This window comes from Cololabis saira, chromosome 20 (genome assembly GCF_033807715.1).
Source record: "Cololabis saira isolate AMF1-May2022 chromosome 20, fColSai1.1, whole genome shotgun sequence".
NCBI classification, from domain to species: Eukaryota; Metazoa; Chordata; class Actinopteri; order Beloniformes; family Belonidae; genus Cololabis; species Cololabis saira.
The window spans coordinates 20,045,935-20,058,374 of NC_084606.1; the positions used below are offsets into that span (position 1 = coordinate 20,045,935).

The following is a 12,440-nucleotide window of genomic DNA, read 5'->3' on the forward strand; positions in this document are numbered from 1 at the left end:
TAAAGGGGTATAGAAAATGAATGAATGATTTCAAATGGCAGTGAATTAACTAACAAATAAAAGTTAGCCATGAGGTCAGGAATATATCTATTTGCCTGGAAGAGTCCAATAACTTGAATAAATTGCTTATGAGTAAGGAGGAAGAAGCAAAGTTCAGGCCTTCAAAGGCGAAAATAAAACATTTTACACCCTTTTTTAGTCACCATATACAGTAAGCTTTTCCTTGTTCCTAAAGCAGAGGTGGGGGGTCATTCCTCTTTAGAGGTCAGTAGCTTAGGAGGAAGCACTGTAGAATCTTTAAAATTATTAATAAGTTGTGTTATTTTGTACAGCTGTGAGCTAGAGCTGAATTATAGTTAAAAAGATATTCAGGAGGTACAGTTCAAGTCTGGACAGCAGGTAAACTGCATCATCTTACACACAGCAGATTGAGATTGATTGAAGATATCAGATGTAAAAATTTTAGCAAGAATTAAAAAAATAATATACCATGACTGGTCCTCGATTTGTACATTAATGTTACGTATATCTTAGGAAGCTGAGGGAAAAAGAATTCAGAGAGTTTTAGAAGAGTTTTGAACCAGGAGAGGCTCAGTTTAGAAGACAAAAAGGTAATTTTTTTATTCTACTCATAGTGGACCGAGCAAAGTCACTGCAAAATTGCCAAAATACATGTGCCACTCCCTGTGTCAGGCTTTTCCGAATAGCACACAAACTTAATTCATTTATCAGTTGATTTGGCAGGGATGATGTACATTAATTACATTTTTCCAACGGTACGAGTTAGCCTAACTTGATTTAATTATAGACTGTTAATGTTTGTATGACCTGTGTCATGTTGGTACCATGTGTGTGTATCTGTGTAAATTTTAAATGTAGTTATAGGAACATATTGATGGAAGATCATATATACGTAGAGATGGAAAAAGTAATGGCCCCAGCATGGATCCTTGAGGGGCACCTGTGGATGGATGAAGGGGAGGTGAATGGTAAAAACTGACTCTGACTGACTGTGGTCCATTCGATGAACGAGATTCAATCCCTTTTGTGGCACATGATAAATTGAATGTCTTTGGTTTGGTCAATAATACTTTAAACAGTGTCCAAAGCCTTCCTAAGATCAAGCAAAAGCCCACCAACCACAGCACCTGTATCCAGTAAAAATGTTATGTTTTCTATGAAGAAATAGTTGTCAGTCTCTGTGGAAGGTGAGTCCTGAAGTCAAATTGCATTGGGTCAGGGGTAAAGAAGGGTGTCAAAATGTTAGAATATTTGTTGACCAATGAATTTCTCTGCAACTTTAGACACTGTAAGTAGGATACCAGTTGGACTGCTATTGCACACTAACAAAGAATTTTATTTATAATGGACTAAGAAATCGGTTGATGACATCCAAACATTGGGAAATATTTCCTGAGAACTAGAATAATTGAGAATTTTAGTGGATTGGGTGATTAATGTGTGACTAAACTGTTTCAGCATAAAAGTATCTACGCCAGCGTTTCCCAATTCTGGTACTTGGGGTCCGCTGTCCTGCATGTTTAAGATGTTTCCCTGCATCACCACACTTGATTCTAATTAAGGGTCCTCATTACCTCGTCATCAAGGTCGACAGTGGCATGGATCTTCAATTCCGGTCCTCGTGGGCCGGTGTCCTGCATGGTTCCCTACTTTAACACACCTGATTCTACTTAATGGTTGTCATCGGGATGTCATCAAGGGTCTGCACAAGTCTGATAATGACACAGTCATGTGTATCACGGTGTGCTGAAGCAGGGTAGCATCTAAAACATGCAGGACAGGGGGGGGGGCTCGAGGACCAGGGTTGGGAAACACTGACTTATGCTGTCTTGTATTTACTGGACATGCATTTATTAGATATGAAACTCTGGGCATTAATAGATACAGTGTTGATAAGGAAATGATTTAAGGTATTTGCTATGCAAATTGATTATAATGTGTCCATTTATCTTAATTTCTAGATTTTTTTTAAACTTAAAAAAATGTGTTTGTATTTTTAGCTGTCAGATTCTGTAGTTGGTTCTTTTTGACTTCTCTATTATGGTCAGGAAAAACATATCTGCTTTGGCCTTTTTAAAAACATGTTTTAAACTACTTTATCCATTCATGTTGTAACACATTTTCTAGCACTTACTGACTTTGAATTGCTTTTTATTTGTTTTATGTCCCTCTTTTTAATTAGTTTTAGGATATCCAAATTTATCCAAAGGAATACATTGGTGTTCTGTGGTCTCTGCTTCCACAAAACCAGATCAGGATGTAGTTATTATTGGTAAAAAAGGGAGCAGACATTTGGTAGGCAACGTGCATGGATCTAAAAAGGTAATAGGGACAAGAAAGAAGTCTCTTTGATCTCTTTCTGAACACTGGCAAAGTTCAAAAGTCTTTGTACCTAGGTAGTTCACACTATCACTTCAGTGGAATTACATTTTGAGTCTTGCCAGAGATTAACCTCATCTTGCCAGTAAGTAACACTTGGGTAGTGGCGGTGTTATTAATTTTATGTGTAAGATAAATGTAGGTGTGTCTGTTTCCTCTGTGCTTTTTATTTGTAAATGAGCAGGAAAATCTCAGAGTACTTTATAGCCTACAGTGTAAGTTTGCAATTTGAATACACTCCAATAAATGCGATTCAGTTGTCTCCAAATTGTATTCAATTCCAGTTTAATAAAGAATTACTCAGCTGACAAACCCAACAGAGGAAAAAAAAATCATATCCATATTGACAAATCCATGACCCTTTTCTCCCATGCTTTTATTGATTGAGTTTTATAATTTTCCCTGGTGTCGGTGAAGTCTTTCCCAACCATGACACCAAAACAGACAAACATAAGCAGAATTAAAATCACCTGGCATGACCTGATTCACTCACTATTTATTATCCATTTACACGTTTGATGGTGCGTCTGTTGTATCTTGTTCTGTCTGCTCTCAACAGTGGTATTTTATTAAAACAAACACCTCAGATAAATATGGGATTAGCTGCACAATTGTTCATTGACCATCACGGAGTCCTTTTATTACAGTAAATTTCCATTAGACATTTTTTTTAAAGTTAAAACTTAAATCCAAGCAGACATTGGTGAATAATTGTAACTCATGGTGTGATAAATGCAGGTTGCAGTCACAACTACATGATGTCAACATGAGTGGACAGAACATGGACAGAACTAACTAAAAAAATATGAATATGAAATTAAAATATAAACATTGCAAAATGCAATGCAGATAACAAATGTAATATTTATCATCTAAAATAAGCCAAAAGTAACTTTAGTATAACATTAAAAGTAATGGTAATATATCTAACTTTATTCTAAGAAAATTATTTCACACTTTTCTTAAGTAAAACTAATTATTTTACTTCAACAGTGCACATTTAAGAGTTACATATTAAACACTGCTCGTGTTTCATTTGTGATGTTGCAATATTTTGTGGGAAAACAGTTAAACTGTCACTTTGGCTTCTGCTTTTCATCACAAACAATGGAAAGTGACATGAGGGGAAATAGGAAAAACTTCACGTTATTAACTGTAGTACCTTCAGGGCTGGTGTGTTTCGGCTGGCAGTGTTATCACTTTTTTGTTCTAACTCTAACGCTACAGTAGTTATGATCTTTTCCACTACTTTCAGTGGCTGATAGACAGTTAATATTTTTTTATTTGAAGTAAAGAAGAATTTAAACCTCTGAAAATACATTTTGAAGATGGTTTACTAACTGCTTCATTTGCAATCCTACTAAAATTGCTGCTGTGAGCGGAACGACTTGTACATGCTGGCGGTAGAGCTCAGTGGACTTTACTAGTTGACCAAACCAAAAATATCATGTGCACTAATCCAGGTCTGTGAAGGCCACAGACCTGCAAGTGCTTCCCTTCTCCAACATCTCTAAATTAAAACAAAGGGATCATCATCACCTTTCCATCAACACGTCTGGCAGTGACCTCTTAGTGTGGTGGTTAAGCCACCCAATCACGAGTCCCAGTCCAGTCTAGAGCCCCATGTGTTCAAGTACAAATCAAATCCAAACCATTAAGGCAAAATTCAAATACAAATTCATAGTTGTCAATTTTTTAAACATGTGTACAGTCTTAAAAACAGCCATAGCTTTCTCTACTGTTCTGCTCCTTCTATAAACAGATCAAAATATATTATAGCATTTACTTCTCTGCTTGAATTAATGCAAGATAATCATTTGAGTTGTCCCCATCATCTCCTGAATGCTTTTTTCATAGATGGTATACTTAGAACTACATTATTTACTACAAATGCCGCTACTATACTACTATATGTCAAAACATCATGGCATATAAAATAAAGTAGTGTATTAATTGTGAGTCCAAATGAAGTTGATACATCCGTTTGAGTCCAAGGCAACAGTGCTGAAGTCAGAGTAAAGTCACAAGTGTACAACAACAGCCAGGTAACCCTTTCATTTGAATCAGGTGTATCGGAGCAGAGAAGCATCTAAAACAGGCTGGACACTGTTCTGTCCAAATCTGTAAAGGTCTGAGAAAATGTGCTGAAGTTCAAGTTCATTGGCTTACCAAACCACACACACACACTTCCCCCTGGCAGCAAGTGCACCCAATATGACAACCTTTGGACTTTTGGCTGCTGTTGGATTGGTAAATGCCTGCTTGTTACTGGTTACTGTCATTACTGGTTTATATTAACTTGTTGTTAGTCTACTTTGTTTGCAGGCCAGCGCATGTTACACAGCTCTTTCTGCTGTCATTATCATTTATTTTGTTTTGTATTGTAACATATTTGTAATAAAATGATAAGATGAAACTCCAACAATCACTGGATATATTTGTTTTTATTGTAATGCCGTGACTCTTCAAGAGTTCAAGCACAATGAACAGGTCTCAATTTTACATCCAAGCTTTTAAAAAAAAAAAAAAATGAATCAATCATTTAAATCAAGACACACAAATAAATCATTATTGTTTAAATACTATTTAACATCAGAATAAAATAAAACATTAAAAGCCCTCAAAAAGCATTTATGGAGGGATTCACAGTAACGACTTCACAGTTACAGTTTGCTGCAAATGAAAACACTGCAAGAAAAAGCCTTTCTTTATAAGCCTGCACAGTGTCACTGAGGAGTATCCTTCACTTCGCATAGGTACATCCAAACTCTCCACTTCACTGCTTGAACTACTCCTCTTCCTCTTTCCCACATCACATTTTCCAGCGGTGATTCCTGTGTGAGGACCTCACTCCGTTCACTATTTCAGTTTCAGCTGGGAGTGGAACATGCTGCTGCTGCAGTGGCCAACGATGGAAAGCAGTTTCATGGATTGACAGTGGGTCTGCTGGTGCCATTTGATAGCTGTGGATGTTCAGTTGTGAGCTTCATCTTAGCACCCTTTTCCCTCCTGAGAAGACAACATATCATGGTCAATCACCCTGAAGGCACTAAATGCATATTCATTTGGGAATAAGTCATCCACAGTACTTAAAAAAGTATTAAATCTGCCAATTTATATGGACATTATATATTTTCTCATATGTTTAACAACGGCAAAAATCTGTACTCTCGTGTAGAAAGTTTGTTGACCTACATTGCTAAATATCGCCGGACTTTCTCAGTGAATTTTCCTCGAGGGTCTAGGCACACGGATCTGTTACCTTTCAGTATGGCACTGTAAAAGAAGAATACAATATTATGAATAACAGTTCTTTAATAAATGCTCATCAATAACTGTGGTGCACTCCATCATTTCCTTCTGCAGGTACTTACATGGCTTCATGCTTGCTGCAGTATGGACGAGCTTTGTACTCCTTGAGCTCAATGATGAGGGAGGGCTTTACCGTCTTGTTTGTTTTCACACACAAACAATGGAACCTAACTGGAAAAAAAGAGAAAAAGAAAATGTTTTAAGTCATTATTCAACAAATTATGAGTAGGAGGAAAGTACAAAACGGTTACATATTGCATCAAAGTAGAACATTTACCTGCTGAAGTGTAAATGACCATGCAGGCCAGAAGAATGAAGCACCTTATGACAGGATTCATCCTTGTCTCAAATAGCAGCAATGAGTATCAGTGTTGAACACTTAATAGTTTTTTAAATGATTTCCTTCTCTCAGAGGAGGAAGCTCTTGTCTCTCTGTGAGTGCTCTTCTCTCCTCGACCAGACTGAGTGTGCAAGACCATGAGCCTCAACTTTTATACTCTCAGTTTAATGGGACCGTGCCAAGCCTGATTCTTGAGAAGTGGTTGATAATCCACACACAAAGACTGTGTTCCCATCATTATGTTACCTCAGTTTTCCTCTGAAATCCTGAATCAGAACAGCTTTCTTACATCACACTTCCTCATATTACACATTCTTCCTACATGGTCTCCTCCAGAGCAGTTACAGGATTTGACTAGATTAAAACTCACTTGACCAAAACAAAACTTTCCCGAGGTGTATGTGATCTGTATCTGCAAGTAGATAACAGACATCTGTATAAGACCACATGATCAGTCTCATAAAGACAGATTCCTTAGCTCTTAATGGTTTTAATAAAATTGATAAATCATTAACCTTAAATACGATAATTTTCTTTGTAGATATAAGATGGTCAGGACCAGTCCTTTTTTCTTTCCTGCTTTTGCTGAATCTTCTTTATTGAAGTGGTGGACTGGAAATCTCAGATGAGACAGAAGGGATTACATTTTTCATCCTTGGGACTGAACATGTTAATGTATAACTCCACTACTGCAGTTTTGTGAATGTATTTCTTCCGTCTTGTGAATACTTTCAAAGTGCATTTTGCATGTTTGCAGAATTTGGGTTGGATAATGGTAACATTGTAGCGGTCGACAGAATTATTGGCACCCTGCCTCACCCTCTCTCTGCATCAAGCAAAAACGTTCACAGACAGATGCAGGGGATATTCATTAAGCAATCAGTGAGCCCCAGTGTCACACACACACACGCACACACACACACACACACACACACGCACGCACACACACACACACACACACACACACTACCCTTAATGACAAGTGTGAAACATTCTTGCCTCTATAGTTAATATTAAGGTAAGTTTAAATACAATTACTATTAGTTTAATCAAAGTGGGGAGAAGCTTTGATTTAGTAGTTTATCATGTTTTTATGAATTACATTTTAGGTGGGTCTCTGCTTTAACACGTGATTCATGTTTTTATGAATCATTTGTAGACTTGCATAGATAGGGTGTTTTATGACACTATATATTTTCTTTTTTGTTATCTGGAGGATTTGTTATCTTTTTGTTATCTGGAACATCCCACACATAGTCACTTAAAAAAAATCTATTATACCATTGGGTTAGGATGGCAGTGTCATTAAAAAAAAACAACACACATCACAGATAGTTAAAGCAGCACAACGTAACTTTCAGCTTTTCTGAGTTTGGCGGCATCTTTTGGACAAAAGCGGTAGTGTTTTACCAGAAAGAACACTACTTTTCCCATGAGCACCAGCGCGTACTGCCGGAAAACTCCTGTCCCGTCGCATGCATTTGTTTTGATGAGAGGAGACGGGACACTTTTCTGTTTCACCAAGTGAACAGACGGAACGCAAAAAAAAAAAGATGTTAAACTGCTGGAAAGGAACTGGAATTTACCGGGATACCTTAAACAAGGGAGCGGTATATGGAGAAAATAATGATTATTAACGGTCTGGATCCATATGAAATCACTACTGAAGACCCATGTGTTTCAATAAATTTGTATAATAGTACAACATACAGTACATGTTTTGTATCCCTCTTACTTCTCTTTTCTTTTTTTTGACCGCTATATTATGATGAAGAGGCTCCGAGGCGTTTTCCTCATGAGATTATTTTTTTCCTCTGCAGCTACAAATAAGAGTTAATATTTTTTCCTCAACAAACTAGTTTTATCTGAAGATTGGGGTTAATTGCACCGCAGAGAGCTGGCCAGCAACTGCTTTTAGCTGGAGAAGTGGGGAATAAAACCCGTATGAATGATCCGACCCGGTCTGCTGATTTATGGTTCTGCGTTAAATCGACGCAGAGCCTACGGCGTAAGGTACGTGGCGACACGCACCGTACGTTGCGCGTCGCCACGTACCCTCGCCGTAGGTGTGCGTCGATTTAACGCAGAACCATAATTCAGGCTTTACTGTGTGGAAGCCGGTGTTTGGTCATTACAGCCGCGATCCAAAGCGAGCCGACGACTCTTTCACTCTTTTACTTTGTTATGTCAGATACTTGGTCTCCGTGGTTCTGCCTCCGAGCAGGAAACCGGTGAAAAGTTAAACCATTAGGATCTTTTCCCCACGTCTGTTGTGTGGAGCTGCTGCAGCCACAACGCAGCAACAGGTTCTGCGGAGCTGCGCTCCAAGCCCCGCCCATTTTCGTCTCGACTGCGAATCGGGAAGGAGGGGGAAGTGACGTATGCCGTAAAGCAGTCAAAGTCGTAACGATTTGTAGTTTTTTAGTGTGGCAGGGTTCCTACCATGCTCCTTAAAGTTACATAGTGCCAGTGAAGGCAATACAGACTCCCTCAGATCATGACAGAGGTGTCATTAAACCTGTTGGAAGTTGATGTACCATCACAATGACTCTGGAAATATGATATTAAGGTGGAAAAGTTACGTAGTGTCGCTTTAAACAGATTCATTTCCTTGTGAAAATGTCCCAGAGCTACAGGATCATTTAAAATGTAAATGTATTTCTCATCTAAATTTGCTTAATTAAGGTTATATTCCTCCTGCAACAAGTCTGCGGTTTACGTCCATATCTTTTGCTCTTAGTCGAGCCTCTAAAGAGCAGCTGTATAGGAAAGTCAAGAGGTTTGTTAGACATGGCATTTCCTTCTTTTGGTAAACACACGTCATGTGAAAGGACTACATTCAATCAGTCTCTAAATATTGTGAAATGTTGTTGAATAAAGAATCTTAAACCAAGTTTCACTTCTCCCCCCAAATGCAATCACTTTCGTGCAGGCAGTTTTTTGTTTTTCTGTTCTGCCACTGATACATTTGCAGCACAGATCTCCTCCATCAGTTAAATCCCAATATCTTATCTACAGGTGTGTTAATGCAGGGAAACATCATTCTAAAACATGCAGGACAGGGGGTCCCGAGGACCGGAATTGAAAACCCCTGTCTTAGATCAGAGGTGTCCAAAGTCGGCAAGCTGGTGGCAACCGTTATTTTGAATCAGGTGTGTTTATGCAGGGAAACGCTTAAAACAGGAGTTGGCAAGCCCTGCTGGTCCTCCTGGGTCATGTTCTGCATCATTTAAATGTGTTCCTGCTTGATCACAACCCTGATAGAGATGGCTGTGTCATTACCAGACTTTTGTTACCTTGATGACGAACTTATCAGATATGTTGAAGCTGGGAAATACCTAAAATGTGCAGGACACGGCCCTTGAGGACTAGGAATTTCCCCAGCCCGGATCTAAAACATGCAGGACAGCGTCCCCGAGAACCACGGTTGGTGACCCCTGCTAAAATGTTTTAGCGTTGCTTTCAGTCAGTTCTTCTCTTTCACTATATACGTCTCATCTGCAAAAACTGGGCTCTATGCCATCTGTGCAAACGCTTATAAACAAGAGAAGTGCTGAACTGTTAGAGCCTTTCTGTTACCTTCTATTTATTATGGTGCTTTGATAAATTCATTAAAACTGTTACATCGTGCACATTCTAATCCGAAGCCTTTACAATCCCAAAACAACCTTTCGAACACTAATGTTGACATTTTCACCCTAAACTAAAAGGCTGATTGTAAAATTGAATTTGTACTGATAAAAAAAAGAAAAACAGGAAAACACGATAACTGTTTTGTTTACAGTTCATTCTGAGCTAATAATATCTTTATGATTTTAGGATGCCTTCCACAGCCAAACTACAAAAACCCAGTGAAAAGAAACGCAACAAGAGAGGTTTTAAACACTTTAACATAAGTAAATAAAAAACATCTGAGATTTGACTGAAACGTCTTAGGTCCATATCGAAACTCAGATTCCAATTTAAAGCTTTAATATTCTGGTTATTTCACCAGGAAGCCTAAAGATCGGAGCACTGACTCACACCGGACCACGTAGAAAGAGATCATGTAGTCTGAAGCATCCCGGTTTACATCGTTCTGGAGCAGAGATTGTCCTAGCTGGTTCTCAGGACCCCCTGTCCTGCAAGTTTTAGCTGTTGCCTTGAAACACACTTGATTGTAATTAATCGTCCTTATTAGCCTTAAGGTGTGTATGACTGTTCTAGTGATGGAATGATGAATTACATCAGCGTTAAAAGGAAAGCAGATGTCGTGATATACCCATCAGGCCTTGTGCAAGCCTGTGTGGGAGGTCTTTACTCTGAGGTGGCTTTAGTTAGTCAGGTTTAGTTTCAACAATGTATTACCAAAAAAAGTCAGGTCAGTAAGGTCACTACCCAAATATGCTGAATTATCAAGATTTCAAACCGATGAAGTTTGATGCCTGATTCTCTTACAGCATTCTCGATGTGATGATTTATATGCATCAGTATGTTCAAAAGTGTTTCCCGGGAACAGGAGACATCATTTTCCCCCCATGGACCGACCACAGTCTGTATTGTATTGTGGTATGGCAACTTGACAGTGCAGAACAAAAAGAGGATGCAGGACATTGTCAGAGCAGCTAGTAAAATCATTGGCATTCAGCAGCTCTCTCTGACTGACATCTATGAAGGTCGAGTCCTGAATAAGGCACAAGATATCTTGACCAGTCCTGATCACCCTCTGTCAAAAGAGTTTGTCCCTCTCCCTTCTGGGCGGCGCTATAGGCTTCCCAAGGCCAATACCAATAGGTATAAATTTTCTTTTATACCAACCGCTGTTAAGATGATCAACTTGCATAAATTTTAATATTTTTAATATATTTTTATCATTCTGCCTGCACTTATGAAAGCACTTTTGCTTTTACTCACTATTATGGTTACTATGTCACGTTTTAATGTCTTAATTGTTCTTTTGGTATGTCTGTGTTTGTATGATGATGACTGTTTTTCCCAGACTGCTAAAAGAATTTCCCCTAGAGGGACAATAAAAATGACTCTGACTCTGACAGAGTTCTGACTTTAACCACATTGCGAATGTTTTAGAATGTGCTGGAGAAGACTATGCAGCAATCGGACCCTCCATCACCAATATAAGTAAATTCACCTCTTGACAGAAATAAATGTTGCGACATAATGATCTTGATTTGATAGAGATACAAATGTGTGCAATGATAAAATCTTTAAAAAATATTAGCGTGTGTGGCGGTTTATATCCAGTTCTTTTGTGTATTATTGTGTAAATAAATGAATAAACAGAACCAATCCACATCACAGTGGCATTAAAACAAGAACAATGTTTGAATGTTTGTCTAACTCTGGACCCTTTATGTTGCTACGCTGCTGACCACGATTTTAGACTTACAGTAGTTTGACATCTAGTGGTCTGCTGTTGCAACGCATCTCGCTCTTTTGTTCTACATTTATTTCTATTTTTCAAAAGGAGTACATCACAGTTAAAGGACTGTATTGAATGTCCAGAACTTAATTTAGTGTTTTTTATGCGCGCTGTTGGAAACGTCTTTCCACGTGGTGTAACTTCAGAGCATGGTTCACTTGGTTCAGAACGTGAACAAGACATGGGACATGTCCCACTGAAACCCAGTCATGAGCTTTTCTTGTCAAACCTTATACCATTGACTGGGTCATGAACAGACTTGTGCAGAGCTTGATGACAAGCTGACGATGCTCCAGTGATATGAATCAGGTGTGGGGAGACCTTTAAGACATGCACAACTATTGTTTTATTTTGTGTTTGACATCTGATGATGTGTATCTCGCACTTCTGGGCTGCTCTTGCGTCTCATTTAACAGGTTTTTTTACTCATGTATTGTGCAACACTTGTGTGCTACTTTAGTTCAATCTTCTTCTTAAACTTTGTGTTTTGTTATAATGCGTTTGTGACTTTGTAGCATTATTTCAACAATATTTGTGGTTTTCGCTTTTGTTATTAATTTTATTTACTTGAAGCTACTTTAGGATCTGTTTTGTGTTAGTGTTATATCGATTAACAAGTGCAAAACTCCGGACTATTTATTTACACATTTTCAATTTGAAGAATGAACACAGTGCAATGAAGTTAAAATATTTTTTTGTGAAGGGGCTGCAAGGCTACAAGAGTGGACATATTTTCCATGACTTTTAAATGAACTCAATAAAACAAACAAATAGCAATAACATGAACAAGTAATAAGCCAAACATAACTTGAGCATAATGGCTACAATCTATCTCACTTACTTTATTAAAAGGAATTAATGTAATATTTTTCTCAAGTAAAAACAATTTTTTTTTACTTCCACAGTGCACTGTTGAATGTTAAATCCTTTTAAAATGCATGTATCATCTGTGATGTTACAACACTTCAG

General features: G+C 38.1%; 1 protein-coding gene across 1 annotated transcript; it reads right to left on the reverse strand.

Annotated features, from left to right (window-relative positions):
• Positions 1 to 4,835: 4,835 nt before the first annotated feature.
• On the reverse strand, positions 4,836 to 6,234 carry LOC133420635 (platelet factor 4-like). Its single transcript, XM_061710385.1, has 4 exons — positions 5,990 to 6,234; positions 5,775 to 5,883; positions 5,596 to 5,676; positions 4,836 to 5,409 (listed from the first exon to the last, which is right to left on the reverse strand). The coding sequence occupies exons 1-4, from the start codon at positions 6,048 to 6,050 to the stop codon at positions 5,325 to 5,327; spliced, it is 336 nt and encodes a 111-aa protein (XP_061566369.1). The 5' UTR covers positions 6,051 to 6,234; the 3' UTR covers positions 4,836 to 5,324.
• Positions 6,235 to 12,440: the final 6,206 nt, after the last annotated feature.

Coding starts and splice junctions, on each gene's coding strand:
- LOC133420635 (XM_061710385.1), bottom strand. CDS start 6,050: ATGAATCCTGTCATAAGGTGCTTCATTCTTCTGGCCTGCATGGTCATT. Junction 5,884..5,989: donor GGTCATTTACACTTCAGCAG/GTAAATGTTCTA, acceptor CTTTTTTTCCAG/TTAGGTTCCATTGTTTGTGT. Junction 5,677..5,774: donor TGCAGCAAGCATGAAGCCAT/GTAAGTACCTGC, acceptor CTTCTTTTACAG/TGCCATACTGAAAGGTAACA.